Source organism: Mauremys reevesii, linkage group 19 (assembly GCF_016161935.1).
Source record: "Mauremys reevesii isolate NIE-2019 linkage group 19, ASM1616193v1, whole genome shotgun sequence".
Taxonomy (NCBI): Eukaryota; Metazoa; Chordata; order Testudines; family Geoemydidae; genus Mauremys; species Mauremys reevesii.
The window spans coordinates 23,801,169-23,818,243 of record NC_052641.1 but is presented as its reverse complement, the minus strand read 5'-3'; the positions used below and the strand labels follow the sequence as shown (position 1 = coordinate 23,818,243).

Here is a 17,075-nt window from a genome sequence, read left to right as displayed (position 1 = left end):
AGATCCTGCCTGGCTTTCTCCAGTGCAATGTCAGGGAGATGGGCTGCTCTCTGTTGCATTGTTGACATGGCTCCCTAATCTGGAAGGCAGTGAGTGGCATGATGCTTTTCTAAAAGCTGCCGGGCTTTGGGGTGGGGTGGGGGAGCGAAGGAAGCAAGATTCATACTTTATGGAAGGTAATGTATGATGCTAAGATTGTGTTTTTCAGTGGATTGACATTTCTAACAAATATATTTTAATAACTGACTTTTGTACATTGTCTTTTGTTTGGAGTAGTTTTGTGGAGGCCTGATTATTTTATCCTGGGTCTGTTGAGCTTTTAAGGACTGAGTTCAGAGGGTCTTTTTAGGTAATAATTAAATAGCCTTCAGGCCAGCAACAACATATTTTTTTCATTTTTCTCTTGGAAAGGCTTGCTATTGCCATTATCACAAATACAGATATAATGAATTCAGGAGAGTTTCGTTTCTTGATAACTGCAACTCCTGTGAGGCTTTTAGGCCTGGATCAGTCAGGTTTTATGTAATAAAATAGAATGCTTCTGTAAAGATGAGAAATGCTTTGGAATTATCACATCACTTAATCATGGCTTTTTAATTAGATATCATCAGTTCACATATTACATCTCCAGGATGTTGGGGCGAAGGGATGTTTTGAGCTAATGTCACCCTACTAGTTTTCAGAGATGTGTGAGGCAGCATTGTTAACTGAAGAAAATAAGGCTATCAGTTCCACTTAGATAACCTTTGGTAATAAACGGAGTCCATGCAAGTTGTGACCTTAGGGCTTGAACTTTCTAATCACATGACCAGCTTGTAAACTGACCTGTGAGGATGACTGTTGTATACAAAGCTTAGAGAGAAATTGGCAATAAGGATCGTGAGGTTTCACCATCAGGCTGGTGACTGTTTTGTAATATATTTCTTCATGGCTGCTACAGAACTCCTCAGCAAACTTGGAGAAGTATGAAATGGATACATGGGAAGGTAAAGGAGTTGGTTCATAACTTTGGGAGCACTATCTCAGAGTTAGGGAAATATTATGAAGGTTTATAGCAAACAGTAGCCTCAAGGGGAGGAGAGTTAGCAAGAGCAGGCAACTGCTTTTTGTGTGCAGTTTGAAGACTGCCACTAAGGTTTGTTGCAGAGAGTTGTTTTCATTATTTAAAAAAACCGCACACTTTTAAAAAGTGTAGATTTAATGCTTTTTATGTTTTACACACACATCTTAAATGCTTAATTGAATTGCAGATTATTTTTTTAACAAATTGTATTCTATTTGTTCTGTGACTTAATTTGTTTATATTTTAAATTCCTAATCCATTTGACCATCTGGAAAAGCTTTATTTAGTATTGTTAATTATTGATAGTATCAGGGTTATGTGCACTCTTGATAACAGTTTCATCTCTCCTGGGACTAATACTAGTTTACAGATATTTTACAGCTTTTTCTATGCTTAAAACCACTGGCAGTGTCTCCACTGATTAGTCTCTTTTAAATAGATTTAGTCTTACTTTTAAAAAAAAGGTACTTTGTATTAGAATAGTGTATTTGTTTTTTAAAATCATTGTGACTGAAGTTCCTCTGGGTTTTTAATCTTTTCACCTTTTAATTCTTTATCACACTAGCAAATTACACCTTTAGGTAACAGACTGCACCCATGAGAAATGTTTCCCATGGGCCTTTGCCAGTTTTTTGTTTCACTGTTTCAGAATTTCTAAACCTAAAGAAATGTAGTCTGTCAAATTTTAGTCCAAAACATAACCTTCTACTGAATTGCCACTGAGTGCTCATGAAAAAAGTTTAAAGACTTTATCAGGACAGAGAAATTGCTTAGTTAGTAAATCTGATGAAAGGAGTAAACAGTGTAAAACATCTACTAATGGAAAATGGTTACTTTGAATCTTGTGGGTATTATAACATCTGCAAAATACAGCTCCACCATCAAAAGGTGAAGCACATGTCTGTGTCATTTTGGCAAATTTCACAAGAATTCTAGGGGCTAGCATTTGTTCAAATCTCTTTGTAAAACATTTGGCTCTGATCAGTGTTCTAATTGTATTTATATAAAATTAAATGTTAAACATGTCTTTTAACTTAAGATAAATATGCTATGAGTCACTGAAGATCCTGTAGAACTCTTATGGATGACGTTTTGGAGCAGTGTACTCTTTCCTGCTCTGAATGTTTTTTGCTTTGCAGGTGAATTGTGCACAGTTTGTTTAGAATTTGCGCTGTTTACCAATAATGTTTGGTGCATATATTTACTTGATATATTGAGTGGTCTGATCAAATGAAACTGCAGGATAAATGGTTTCCTCACTTGTGTGTGCAACAGCTGTGTGAGAGGGTAAGGCAGCTAATGAGAGCCAGCACTCAAGAAATTGCCTTTTATAGATTAGTTTTTGATCTGCTGATGGTGAACAATCCTTGGGCTTTGGAAGAGAAAGTTGTTGTGTTTTTATATCAAATACACTATCTGCACTTTATTAAAAAAAAAAAAAAAGAAGCCAGCAGAGATTCCTTTGTCCTCTTTATTTTTTGATACCATACGATCAGAGGATATAATCTTTCCTCTGAAGAAACAAAAGCAATATGATATGGCATCATTTTTGGTTTGATTGGTTTCTAATAACTGGAGAAAATTAACAAAATTGCAGTGGCAAAGAAATGGTATTTTCCTTTTATGTTTTTCTTTAAATATTCTAACCGATGCCTCTGAAATTAAGACTAACTTCTGTATTTTTGTAAGACTAACACTTTTTACAGTAAAGTATTAGATTGTAAATGGTCTTTTTTAAGACTTTAGGGGCCCTGTCCATTTAAATTAACCTCTATCACAGCTGGGCATACAAATGTTTTTGTTTTAGTTCACAGAGGGTTAATTCTATTCAGGCTTTCACTATGGCAGGCCTGATCCATAGAGCAACACAATCTGGTCTTTCAGCCCTGTCAGTCGCTAGGCAGGAAGTCTTATTTCTTAAGCTATCCTTCAGAATGGGGGGTTGGGAATCTCCAGCATCTGTAAAGATCAATAACAGGGTATGAGAGACAGACCTTGGTCCATTGTGCACCCTTTTAAGATAGATGCATTCTTCACATACTGAGCCTTTCTTGGGAAGAGCAAAAAATTTATTTAAGAAAAAAGCCATGTGTTAATTGATTTTCAATTTAAATATAGCCCTCTTAAGCAAATTTATTTATTTTGGGGTGTAATTAAAGCTTTGTAATCTTATTTGAACAATGCAACAATTCAGAGTTATGGGAAGGGAATTATTCTAATCCTAGAAATTTTGAGTTTACCAGGAATTCCTTTTTCTTGATACTAATGTTTTGACTATAAAATGTAATTGTTTTGAGCCCAAATAAGGCATTTGTGAAGACAAGCAAAAGAAGAAGGAAAAAAAAATCTTTCCTTGATGACTTGTTGGTGTTTGAGACATCGCTGATGGTGTGAAGGGAGCAAGATTTTGTTAAGATTTAGGTAACACATGTGTGAGATCTCTCCCCCAAACAGCTGTTATTGGCTCTTGAAATTTAAACATGGCTAAACAAATACTTGAGGGTGCGCTATTTTGAGATTAGTTTAAACCAGAAGTAGAGAAAATATGTAGTTAAAAATGTGCTAAATCTGTTTATAAATTGTGATTTTAAGGTGCGTCATGTCTGTAATCTTTATAGATACAAGCCTCCATAATTAGAAAATTGCATTCACAGTAAATTGTACTGTATAAACAAGATGTCTTGAAACTGGTTACTTTGTATATTTTCCCTCTTTCATTCCAGTAAAATGCTTCATTCGATTGCTTTCTGGTTTGGGTACTTAGGGAGGAGGGTCAGTTCTTTCCCTTGCTCTCAGAGATCAGGTTTTTGTGCCTGCCATACTGTGAAGCACTAATTGTCACTGATAATATAAGGTAATTGTGTAGACTCTAGTTTTTATTTCCAAGCTAAATCCTTTGTAGTGAGTGGAGAGAGGTTTTTGTAACCAAACTACAAAACCAAAAGTAAATATCTAAAGAATACTCTTTAGAGAAAACTAAAAAATTAGATACTTTTGAACAGCAAATAAGAAAACTATGCTTGGACAATAACAGCATCCAGATTTTTCTCCTGGAATGCTATGGTACTGACATGCTGGGAAAACAAAAACAAGCCATACATATTCTTTGTAGCCCATATGCAACTTTTATTCATGTGAATAATACAGGTCACAGGTAATAATAAAACAAGGTGCACTTGCTTATCGATGAACATGTGACTTACTAAAAAATACCACATTTTGTATCTTGTTCACATTTATGATTTTCTTATATACACATACATCTGAGTTACTTTTTATGCTTATATACATGTATCAGCATTTTCTTTTGGCCATTCTTAGATTAGCTTCATTAAGAAATCATCTACAGTGCTGTTTGATCTTACTAGGAAAAACAACTATTAAGAAATGTAATAAGAATATCTTAAAATATACTGATTCTATTGGTTCTGCAGTTTGCATTATAAAAAGCTAAGCAAGTTGAGGTTCCTTCTGCTTTCTCACACTGTCTTATATGACACCTATGTAAAACATATAATATTGTTGTAGAATTTTTATTGTATTAAAATTTGGTATGAAACCTACCATGACCTTTGAAAACAATGAGTCCTTTAATGTGGTTTAGGGGGAGGGTTTAGTGAGGGAGTAGCCATAAAAATCTTCAGGGTTCAAGATGAGGTTGAGATTTTTGAGAGTGCTTTTGTTGTAGCAGCAACTGTTTGACTTAGCGGCTGCTACAATAGCCTGGGAGAACAAAGCTAGAGCATCCCATATGAGTTCTTTAAGCATAAGACACTTCAAGAAAATTGAACAGAAAAATGCTTAATTTCTCCCTCCCCCCAGATAAAAATGTAAAACTACGATTGATGCTTGTTTTTTAATCAACACTATATCTCACACAGCTCTGTAAAACTGAAAGACTCTTAATGTGTGTAAGCAGTAACAAAATCAAGCGAAGAGCCTTGTATTTCCTCTGAAAGTTATGATAACCTTTTATGTGTTCTGAAATTATCTGTTCAAATTTCAAGGTTGAGGGACAGTATGGAGCAGTCCCAGTGTTTTTCGTAATTGAAAAGCATGGGTAAATTTAAAGGTCATAGCTAATTCTACCATGGTCATTCTGATGTTCACTTATATAAGAATCTTGCATTAATTAGGGTGAAAATAGCAAAGGTCAGGAATCAGCAAACCCATGGGCCTCAGTGGATTGTCTAGAGGCCAGTCAGATTTCCGGCAGGATTTTTAAAACCATCAAAATATTGCTGGTGTTTGGAGGTTTTTAACTGGCTTTTAAACTATCAATTTGGTTTCAGAGTAATAGTTTAGTGTAAACAGTTGGTGTCACTTGGGCCTTCCTAAGTTCCTGCAGACTGGATTACTTGGGGAGCCATTGCATGCACTGTGCACATAGTGGATTTTATTCTGGAAATGTAACCAATTACTTAACATTTAAAGCAATCAGGCATGTGCATACTGAGGTTATTGTGGCAACGGGGTCATTCACACTACCTCACTGCTATCCATTTCCACCCTGGAAGGGTTATTCTTAGGGAAGGATCCTGATTCTTGGTTGCTTTAATCATCCCCACTTCCTTCACTCACTAGGTGACAGCTCCATTCTTTCAATGGCAGCAACAAAAAAGATGAGACTGGAAATGAGCCCTCATTTAAATCTTTAGTCATTTGTTTGCAGCCTGTGTGATGAGAGAGCCTAATGAGAGGCCTAGTCTACTGTAATCTTTTATGAAAATGCTACAAATTGTGGCACCATATATTGGTGTTCTACTTTGCCGGAGTGGTGTTAGTTTGTGGCTCCTGCTTCTCACAATGTGCACTAACCAATAGTTTTATAGATCCTTGATTGTGTCCTCAGCCTGCCTCTGTAGCAGCACTGCATGCCTAGTGGCATTCTCACTATGGAAAGGTCTCCAGAATGTAGCTATTCATTGTAACCATGGGATCTCTCCATCAGCTAAGGATTTATGGTGGTGGTGATGGGGGTGGGGTGGAGTTAGGCAAAGGTTGAGCTAAACCCCACAGATAGAGGACCCTTTTCTATCCAATGTTAATCCCCTTCCCTGTTTATCAGATAACTAAAGTAGAGATTATGCAATTCATGACTACAAAGTCATGTTTAGTAGCTTCTCTTTAGCAAGATGCTCAACTAGATTAGAAGTGTTGTCTGTGATCTGCACCAGCATTCCTTCAGCCGTCATCTTTAAGAACATGTCTAAAGTTGTCTGTCTTGTAAAAATGGGAATGTCTTGTTGGGGTGATAATGAGACCCATGAGCGCTGCTGCAGTTAGAGGTGTCAGTGGTTCCATTATCCACCCCTTTATTTTTAGAGATTTGTAACAATTGCAGTAAAATCACAGCAATAGAGACATGCATAGAGTGCAGCAGTGACTTTTTTTTTTAAATAGTGCGAAAGAAATCAAAGGTTACTTACCATAAGTTTTAGGACTGTGAACAGAGTACCAGAAATAAGTTCAGTTCGCTTAGGTCTTCCAGTGTAACTGAAAACTGATTTTACTTCCCATCCTAATATTTTTCATGATGTGATCTAGTTTCTCTTGGTATTGACAAAAGTTGCTGTGATTTCAATCCGTTAGCTAGTCCTGTTAAGCTCATGTCCTCTCTCCCCCTCCAAATTTTTCTGTTTGCAGGCACAGCAAATAACTTTCACAAGGATTCTGTGGTGCATATTATGGGATGGGATACAAGACACTGCTCTTGTTTTACATGGACTCACAGAATCTACTTCAGCAACTCTTGGGGAGACCTAGAGTTTGCTTTGTGTCAAATCAAAGAGTCTGAGCCTATGTACTGAACTCCAGGATTGATCTCTTAGCCTTTTATAAGGTCCTCTGACAACTCCTGAGGCCTAAGTTGGTCACATTCACCACAACCCCCCCTCCCCAAAATCAGTGTGTGCATATACGTCATTTGACTTCAGTGTGCCCATAAGCAGCATTAAGAGACTGACCAAACATAAGTACCTTAAATCAAGAAGGGCTGAAGCTCCATCCTTGTCCCATGGCATTAGCTTCTGGGACTGCGTCTCGTGGGATATTATGAAATTTGGTGAGAATCTCATGTCATGGTATCCCTAGTGTTTTGCTGGATCACATTAGTGTAATTGCAACCAGGGCCGACGAGAGGGGCGGGGAAGCTGGTACAAATTACCAGGGCCTGGTGGTCCGGAAGGGGACCCGGCTTCCCAGGCTTTGTTGGCCCTGTTTAGCTGGTCCGCCCATGCTGGGGGGGCCCAAAATTTTTTTTCACCGGGGCCCAAACCCGCTCTCAGCGGCCCTGGTTGCCACTGGAATTGTGTACATCGTGTCACCTCTTTCCATCTGGGATACAATTATTTCCATTGATCCCATCTGTTTGGTGGTATTAACAAGCAGAGTATTGTTTTACCTATGTATTTAGGTAGTTATCAGGATTGAACAGGAGTCCATTGTGACACTTGCCTCCAGCTGTTCCAAAAATCTGCCAGTTCGAACACCATCATGCCACAGAAGACACCTACCGGCATCCAAATGAGAACAACAGGACTCCGGTTGTCTTGTTGCTGCTTGTTTGATACACGTCATCTTCAGCAATCCATACCACCTGAGGCCAGATCCTGCAAGGTCTTGGTCATTCCTTCTGGTGAGAGGAAGGGGGACCAGGAAAGAAGACCTCTGCACCACACTGATTCAGGTGTGAGTTTTGAGCCATAAAAGTGGCTGAAAAGCAGCTTAGTGTAAACTAGAGCAGTCCTCAAAATGTCTTGACGTGGTGCAGGGCAGGGCCGGCTTTAGGACGTGCGGGGCCCTATTTGAAAGAGCTGCTGCTGAAATGCCACCAAAGACAGCGGCAGCGATTTGAGCCGCTGAGAGAGCGGCGGCAGTTCGGTGGCAGCTCAATTGGTTGCCTTTGTTTCTGGTAGCACTTCGGCAGAGGGTGCAGGGCCCGATTCCTGGGAATCGCCCTAAAGCCGGCCCTGGTGCAGGGGGAGTGGCCCTGCACAGAGCAGCAGCAGGATCAGAGGACTGCAAAGGTGTTTTTTTTAAGCAGCTGTGCACACTAACCCTGACCTATGCTCTGTGCAGTTAACCTGCACCCCAGCATCTGGCCCCTAGTGTTTCAGAAAACACTGGAATGTCCATATCCAGTAACCCATCATCATAATTGCTGCTGTTGTGTAGCTTACAGAATGAAATGAAGTTTTTGAAAGAATGGTAAAAACAAAAAAGCCTTCTGCCTATACACTCCCTGTTCCAAGCATATTCTATTTGGAAATCAGGGTGACGTATTCTGAGTTGTTTAATTACGCTGTCATCGTTCAGTTTTTAAAAATGCAAATTACTGTCCGGGTAGCATTTTAAAAAAGCTAATCAAACAAGCAGCTTTTAAATTGAACCTTAAGTTATGACAGTGATACCATAGCCCTGTTTGTTCAGAATAAAAAGAATCAAATTCCAAGGCTGAGGGGCATGGTTTGCACATCCCATTGACAAGATGTAGTCTGCATATGTGGAACAGATAAAAGCCATTTGGATACCAGAAGACAAGAGTGAGCTGGTATGGTCTGGTTTAATCTGTGAGTAAATTTTACTGGCTGAGAGAAACCCTGAAAATGAGGTTTTAATGGAAAAACTGGGTAAATTACAAAAATCCACCAAAGCAGAACATGATGTTGTCAGACACTTAATACAAGCAGCTCAGGTGGGCCTTGTTCTAATATAGCCAGAGATTACCAAGTCCCTATGTTACAAATCATATCCTAGTAGATGTGGTCAATTTTGCTGTTTACTGCAAATAAAAACCAACAACTTCCTTTTAAATTTCTTATGGTAGCTGCCTGTTTCCTTGATGGAAAATATAGATTTATCTTAGTTTTCCAGGAGTGGGATTTGTTCCTTTTTTATTATAGCTGTGCAATATATTTTTACTTACTTCATGATGAAGTAATGCAGTGATTCTCAAATGCGGCCACCAGGGGCTTTTCTTGTGGCCACAGCCTCCTGGGCGGTGAATGGGAGAAGGGGGGAAAGCAGTGGCTCCTCCCCCAGGGCCACCAGCAGGGATTGGGCCCTGCCCTCCTCTGGAGCCACACACATCAGAGAAGCAGGGAGCCAGTGAGTTCCCCACTTTCCTGGGTGCGGTGTGGCTCTGGCTTCAGGCTTAGGGTGACCAGATGTCCTGATTTTATTGGGACAGTCCCGATTTTTGGAGCTTTTTCTTACAGAGGCACCTATTACCCCCCACCCCCATCCCGATTTGTCACACTTGCTATCTAGTCACCATATTCGGGCTTCAGCCCTGGAATGGCAGGCAGCAGGCTCCAGTTGTGGGGCTTTTGGCTCCGGCCCTGGACCCTGGCTATGGATGCTGGCCCTTGGCTCACCCCCACCCCCTGTATCATCCCTGGCCCCCGCTGCCTCCCCAGCCCCTATCCATTCCCTGTGCCCCCCCCCCACACCTGCCTCCCCATTCAGGGTTTAATTTGTCTCCCGGCTTGCCAGGGCTGAGTAGGTCTGCTGTGAAAATTGATATTTATATGTTTAATATCACTTTTCACAGCCTCCCAGCTAATAAGTCTGCTGTGAAAAGTGATATTAACAACATACAAATATTGCTTTTTGCGACAGCAGACTTACTACCTAGCAAGTTTGCTTTTTTAAAAAAAGCAACCAAAAAGCAAAAGAAACAACAAAAGACAAGAATGTGCAAAGCATCTTACTTGTGTTTCTATTCGGTTTAGGTCCAGTAAAGAATAAAAACAACTGTACATTATTTTTATCATTGAGTCTGCAAAAAAAAACCAAAAAAAACCCCTCTATGTAAATAAATTACAATGATTTGGAGATGTATATGTGCATATTTATCTGTTTTCTTTCTAAAATGAATATTTTAGGAGAAATTGTCAGAGCGGCCACCAGCAAGAGTTGGTGGCTGCACTCTGAAGCCAGCAAAAAAAAATTGTTTGAGAACCCCTGAATAATGGCTGTCCTAGCTCCAGTGCCTGCCTCTGTTTTTTGGCAGGTTTAGTTATGTGTTCTTTATAAAAATTGAAGTACTCCAAATAAAAAACAAATCTGCTAAAGAAACAGAGCCTCTTTTTAAAGCAATGTCTTAGACTATTTCATTCTTATCTATAGTTCGATAGCATTCCAAAGTTCTGTTTTGTGCCTCCCCTCTCTTACTAGTGAGCTCTTAGAGCACTGCCATACTCTCCCTGGCCTTAGCTTCCAGCCATATGAAGCACTTTCTCACAATTCTGTTGCATCTTATGAAAAGCTGTTGGTTTAGGAATGGTCAAGCAACTGAATTAGCGTATTCTCCTCTTTCAGTGTGTTCTCTGACTTGGACAGCGTTGCCTGTTTGTAATCTTGCTAAGATTGCGTGTCTCTGTGCTAAAATCTTTCAAAACCCTCTGTATTCTAAGAGCAAGAGTGGTGAAAAATAGGTAGGTAGGTGGTCTGATGAGGTACTGCCTTACAGTATAATACTGTGGTCTTGGTGACCAGGGTTCAGTACTGATCTGTCGCCTTGTGCCTGGGGCCAGAAGAAGATGGGGATGTGGAGTCAGGATCCCAGGGAGAAGGGTGGTTGGTGCACTTCCTCTGACTGCCTTAGGCAGGGCTTGAAAAACTTGTTCAGTAACAACTCCTCCAAGGACCAAAACCATTAGCGCAGAAGAAAAATCCCTGTGACTACCATGCCCCCAAAACCACCTCTTTGTAATTTAAAGGAATGAAAGTTTCCATGTGGTTCATTGACAGTATTACAGATAAATAAAGTACAGTTCCGCATTTACAAAGTCATCTCCCATTTGTTGCGTCTTCTCTGCCCTTCCTGCCTTTGCTGTGCTTTCTTTCTTAGCATGCATCGTGCTGGATTGTTTCTCTGCATTGTTTTGAGTGCATGCCGTTCCCTCCTTTCCTTCTCCTGCTCTCTTCATCCCTTTACAGCCTTTCTTCCCCACTCTTTTGTTCTCTGCCTCTTTCCCTATATTTTTTCTTTCCTTTATTCTCCCTTCTCTGCTCCACCTTTCATCCTTCTCCCACTTTTAGTTTATCCCCCACTCACTTTCTGCCATCCATCCTCATCCACTGTCTTACCCCACCAGCACATGCACTCACATTCACCCACTTGCTGGGTCATGCTGGCTCCCCCTACCTTATGGCTCCAGCTGCTCTGGTCCCATCTTGAAGGCAGCAATGGCTCCTGGGCACCTCTAGTCCTGCTGAAATACAGTCATGCTACCCAGGCCACTTTGCTTCTGCTCCCGCCCCCGACACAACAGCCCTAACGTTACTCCATTTCCAGGCTTGCTGTCTTCTCTCAGAGGAAGGGGGCAGTAGCCGCAGCAGCTCTGCTCCCTGGCTTCACCTTCCAACTTGACTGGGGGAGAAGGGAAGGTGGCACCAAGGTCATTCTATTTCCCCTTCCCCTCCTGAGAAAAACAGTACAACACCTTGACTGCCCTAGGATCCTGGTTCCCATTACTGTTAACTATCTCCATAAACGGTAAGCTCTTTGGGGCAGGCACTGCCTCTTTGTTCTGTTTTTGTACAGCACCTAGCCCAGTGGGCTCCTAGTTCATGACTAGGGCTCGTAGGTGCTACTACAATATAAATAAATACTGCTCAATATCTTAACCTGATTTTAAATCAATGTGTATATAGTACATTAAAAGAATGTTAAGGTTGCAAAGTCATGCACTGAAGTTGGGAAATGCCAGAAATAAGGTTGCTCCTGCAATCTTGATTAGCACCTTTGTGCATATGTGATAGGATCTTCCCCACCATTACCTAGGTAATATGTGGCAGAGCCAGGAATGGAACTCTGGGCCTAGGTCCCAGTCCAGTGTTTTTAAAGAGAAGAGAATGTTCTTCTGCACCTGAGTTCCTTTGCCTCACTCACTGTCTTCCTCCTAGAACAAGTAATTTGATCACCTTAATAAAGACTATATCATAAATAGGCTTGGCAGAATTGGGCTTTATTTTTTATAATTTCAATGGATAATATTGATTTTTATTTATTTAAATTTTCATACTTGTGAAGAATTAAGGGAGGGTGTCAAATAATAACTATTTAATAACAGTAGATGTTGAGATTCAAAGAGTTAAAGCAGAAATTGGATATTTTGACGTGATATTGACAAAGTAAATATCCTTAAATCAAACTCTTAAATTCTGAAGCAATATTTTTCTTACCTTGCCCACGTACAGGTCTGTCGCATCTTAGGCGGAGGTTCTGTTCCGCGGTTATCGCGTAAAGCGAAAACCGTGTATAGTCAAAACCCCAAGCCCTTTAAATCCCGCCCACAGCTCCAGCGGCAGGGCCGGTGGGGGGGAGGGCATTTAAAGGGCTGGTGGAGCACTTTAAATCCCCCGTCCCGCCGCCAGAGCTGCGGGTGGGATTTAAAGGGCTCCTCTCCCCGCCCGGCCGCAGGAACTGCGGGCAGGATTTAAAGGGCTCCGCGGGGAGCCTGGTGGAGCCCTTTAAACGCTGCCCCGGCCCAGCTACCAAAGCTGCAGGCAGGATTTAAAGGGCTCCGCCAGGCTTCCCACCGCGGTGGGGAGCCCGGAGGAGCCCTTTAAATCCCGCCCACAGCTTTGACAGCCGGGCTGGAGCTGGCATTTAAAGGGCCTGAAGCTCCACGGTGGCTGGAGCCTCGGGCCCTTTAGTTCGCCCCAGGGGCTACCAGCCACCTCTGCAGCTAGGAGCCCCCGGGTGATTTAAAGGCCCTGGGACTCCCAACCACAGCTGGTGCCCCAGGACCTTTAAATCTTGAGAGGCAACACCTCTTCTACTTGAGGCTATGTCCCCTCCCGGACTCCAGGCCTTTCAGCGTAAAGCTGAAATCGTGCATGTTAAATGCACGTAAGTTTCAAGAGACCTGTATAAATTTCAGTTATTGTCAATGGAAATATTTTTCCTTGGTCTGTGTGTGTATAGTGAAATCGATGTTTACCAATATCTAGCAACAAAAATCTAATCCTTCCAAGCCAGACTGTAGTGCGTACGCACAGGGGGACTAAGGATGTAAAGAGAACCGGTTAACTGGTAAGCTTTAGTCTTACTGGTTAACCCACCTTAACTATTAACTCCCAGCTCTGGGGACGGCCAGAGTAGGCGGCCCCATCCCTGCGCCAGCCGGCATGACCCAGGCTCCTCTCGCTTTAATCAGTTAACCGATTAAATGATATAATTTAATAGTTTAAACGGTTAACTTTTAAAATATTTACATCCCCAAAGGGGGCTAAATTAAGGCTGCATGAACAACCTTTGTTGTGCCACTTCCTAACCTGAATGCTTGATTGGCACTCAGCCCAGCCACTTCCCCTACACCAAGGGGCCTAACTGTAGCTGCTGCTAATGCTTGGGCTTGTCTTCTCTATCTAGAGCAGGGGTTCTCCACCTTTTTCTTTCTGAGGCCCCCCCGAACATGCTGTAAAAACTCCACAGCCCCCCGTGCCACAATAACTGGTTTTCTGCATATAAAAGCCAGGGCCAGTGTTACGGGGCAGGAAGCAGGGCAATTGCTTGGGGCCACAGGGCCCCGAGCTTCAGACCCATATGGCGGGGCTTCGGCTTTCTGCCTTTGGCTCCAGTGAGTCTAATGCTGGCCCTCCTTGGCAGACCCCCTGAAACCTGCTCAAGGCCCCCCGGGGGACCTGGACCCCTGGTTGAGAACTGCTGATCTAGAGTTCTAGTTCCACGCCTCGGAGCAGGCTCAGTGCCTTTGTCGTGTCCAAGAACTCCACGGAGCAAGACAGGAGCCTGCTTAATTAGGGCTAAAACCCACAAAAGTTTATTCCCATATAAATTTGGTAGTCTCTAAGGTGCCCCAAGGACTCCTCGTTGTTTTTGCTGATAGAGACTAACACGGCTACCACCCTGAAACCTGCTTAGCTAGGATGACCATACATCCCGTTTTGGCCAGGACAGTCCCTTTTTTAGGCCCTGTCCTGGCCATTCTGACTTCTTCGGCAAAACTATGAATTTGTGCCGTTTGCTCTTGACAGCTGATCATCGGTTGGCAAGAGCAAACTGGAAAGATGCAGAGTTTTGCCAGAAGAGTTGGATGTGATCTCGTGTGTGGGGGGGGAGCAGCTGCACTGGAGGGAAAGCTAGGGAGAGCAGTTTGGGCTGGCCAGCCCCAGGTACGAGAGGGTGGCAGGGAGGCTAGAATCCACCCTGTGTGTGGTGGGGGAGGCCTAAGAGGAGGAGGACTCTGGGAGGATGGCAGGGGGTCTCGGACTGGCCCAGCATGCTGGAGGGAGAGGGGGGACCTCGCGCCAGCCCTGGGCAGGAGGGCTGGGGCTGACCCTGTGTGCAGGTGAGAGAGTGGGGCCTCAGGTGGCCCCACGTACAGGTGGGCAGAGGGGGGCTCTGGCTGGCCCCGCACTGGCAGGGGTGGGGACAAGCGGGAGGCAGTGAGGACTTGGGCTGGCCCCGCACAGGAGCGCAGGAGGTCTTGGGCTGACCCATTTGGTGTCCCGTTTTCCATTTGGGAAAATATGGTCATGCTAGTTAATGGAATGTTCACAGGCATTGGCAGAGTGTCTCTAACAAAATCTACTGAGCATCCGCAAATAGCTTTCAGAGGCTTATATCTTGGTCAAAATTGGGTGGATTTTCATGGGGAGAACAAAAGACATTTCTCTGACTCAAGGACTATCCTCCTAACAAATTTAAAGTTCCTCTTTCAAACCTGGGGGGAGATAGAACTCTTCAAAGAAACGGTCGGAAAAACTATAGCTCTGGCAAAACAACCTATTTTTCACTAGCATTGTACTCAGAAACAGCTGAGCCATTTTGGTTGAAATAAAAAGAAAATCGGCTTAAGGCAGAGGAAATTGCAGTCCCAACAGTTAGTTTGGTTAAATGAATAAGCAGCTGAGAACTGGTTTATAATAGAGTTTCAGGCAATCTTAACGGTCGGCATCAGTACTGTCTCTGCTAATAGTTTATAGGCATTGGTCTAACCTTTTCAGTGTGGCAGACTCCTATTTGTCCACTAATGCCCGAGCCATCAGCCCCCTCTCAGCTGTCTCACCAGTTGGAGTTGAGGGCCGCAGGCCCTCCCAAAATACTCCCAATTTCCAGATATTCTCCAGGTGGAAATTACTCTGAATACCATGTGCTGGATCTCAATCCCACTGTACACATTAACTATTAGTTATTCTATTAGTAACACTTCAAAAGATGTCAAGGGGTGACTAGATTACAGTCTGTAAGTGTCTACAGGGGGAACAAATGTATAATAATGGGCTTTTCAATGTAGCAGAGAAAGGTATAACACAATCCACTGTCTGGAATCTGAAGCTAGACAAATCAGACAGGAAATAAGTCATAAATATTTAACAGTGAAAGTAATTAACCATTGTAACAATTTACCCAGGGCAGTGGTGGATTCTCCATCACTGACCATTTTTAAATCAAGATTGAATGTTTTTCTAAAATATATATCATGGGAATTATTTGGGGGATGTTCTCTGGCCTGTGTTATACTGGAGGTCAGACTAGATGATCACAGTGGTCCCTTCTGGCCTTGGAATCTGTGATGGACTAAAAGCCAAATCAAACAAGCAGCTTTTAACTTAATCCTTCAAATATGACCCTGATATTGTAGCGCTGTATGTTCTGAATAAAAATAATCAAAATTCCACAGCTGAGGAGCATGGGATATAGTCAGTACATGTGGAACACACACAGTCCATTTGAAGATGGAAGGAGAAGAGTGAGCAAATGCCAGTGAAATGAGAGAGGATGGAATCTTGCAAAGATCAAACTCAAACTAACCTGAGCCAGTTGCACTCATAAGTGTGTGCTGAAAAGCCCCAGCTGCTGAATTCTGTGCCTACTGGCGATGCTGAATTACAACAGCTGGAAGCTGGATTAATGAGGGATTTACAGGAGCCAAATTGGGATAGATGGCAACTGATTCCCCACTTCCCCGGTAGCATACTCAGGACTGGCTGTGACAAATACGGCTTCCGCAGTTATGGGGTTAGACTGTGGGAGCAGCTGTTTAATACTCATTTACCACACTTTTCTCCCATGATTTCAGCAAAGGGGCCATCAAACAGTCTCAGTTGGACACCCAGAAATGTAAGTAGCTCAAAAAACAGGACAAACATCCATCTTACATTTGTTTTTCCATTCACTTATTAAAATTAAGTAGGGGGTTTACGGGCAAAGATCTTCTTGTAATATGTAAACACTTCAAGGAAAGCAGAAAGACTTTGGGACTGAGAGAATTTATTTTAACGAAGCAGCAGCAAGAGAACGAATAGACACTGCTGGGACTTTTTGTAAAAAAACAAAATGAAATGTCTGTCTGGCCTCTGTTCCTTAGTGATCAACATTTGGCTCAGGAAGTACTGGCAGTATCCACCTTATGAGGATCAAAAATATAATGGGCAATTGCTTTGGATGCTGATAGAATCTCTGTATAAGTGAGCTTAGATGCCTGGTCTCCTGTGCACAGTGTTAAGCTGATTATCAAGAAGAAATTGAAGGAACTAAACCCAGGCCGAGTTACAGTATGTTCCTGGTGGGAAACATTTTAAAATGCACCTAGTCATGATAGGACATTCCTGATTCAGAAAGTGTGTGTGTGTGTGTGTCTTGTTACTTTTCATTCTTGGAGCTGCTCTTCCTGAACTGGAAGTGTGGTCACGAAACATACTTGTTTGCTGTTATGTACAATGAAATGGCAAATCATATTTCTTTATTCACTGTAAACACTATTTAGAAAACAAATTTCACTTGCACCTGTTTCCAATTCCAGTTGAGCCTCCCCCATTTGAGTCATTAATTTCAGGGTCTTAGCAACACAATCGAAGAGATGGTGACTTTTTATGTGAAAAGGCTCCTACTTACAGGAGACTTATATTTCTCTAATTCAGTTAAAAAGATTGTTTCTCTGAATATTTTACACTTGCTCAGACTGAAGGTTGATGTGATTAAATTATAATTTGAAAATGGTAACAGTTTAAACATACTCAGTTCAACTCTGTACTT

General features: G+C 42.2%; 1 protein-coding gene across 11 annotated transcripts in view; it reads left to right on the top strand.

Annotated features, from left to right (window-relative positions):
• NR6A1 (nuclear receptor subfamily 6 group A member 1) overlaps positions 1-17,075 on the top strand; it is a 182,088-nt gene that overhangs the window by 126,502 nt on the left and 38,511 nt on the right. Inside the window, exon 1 of one of the 11 annotated variants that reach the window (XM_039506650.1) lies at positions 50-176. The exons of 9 other annotated variants lie outside the window; for them this stretch is intronic. In XM_039506650.1, the coding sequence (XP_039362584.1) occupies positions 170-176 (7 nt within the window). In that variant the 5' untranslated portion in view covers positions 50-169. Of the gene's footprint in view, positions 1-49; positions 177-878; positions 987-17,075 lie in introns of those variants that run through there. One more of the 11 variants, XM_039506649.1, reaches the window with a different exon arrangement.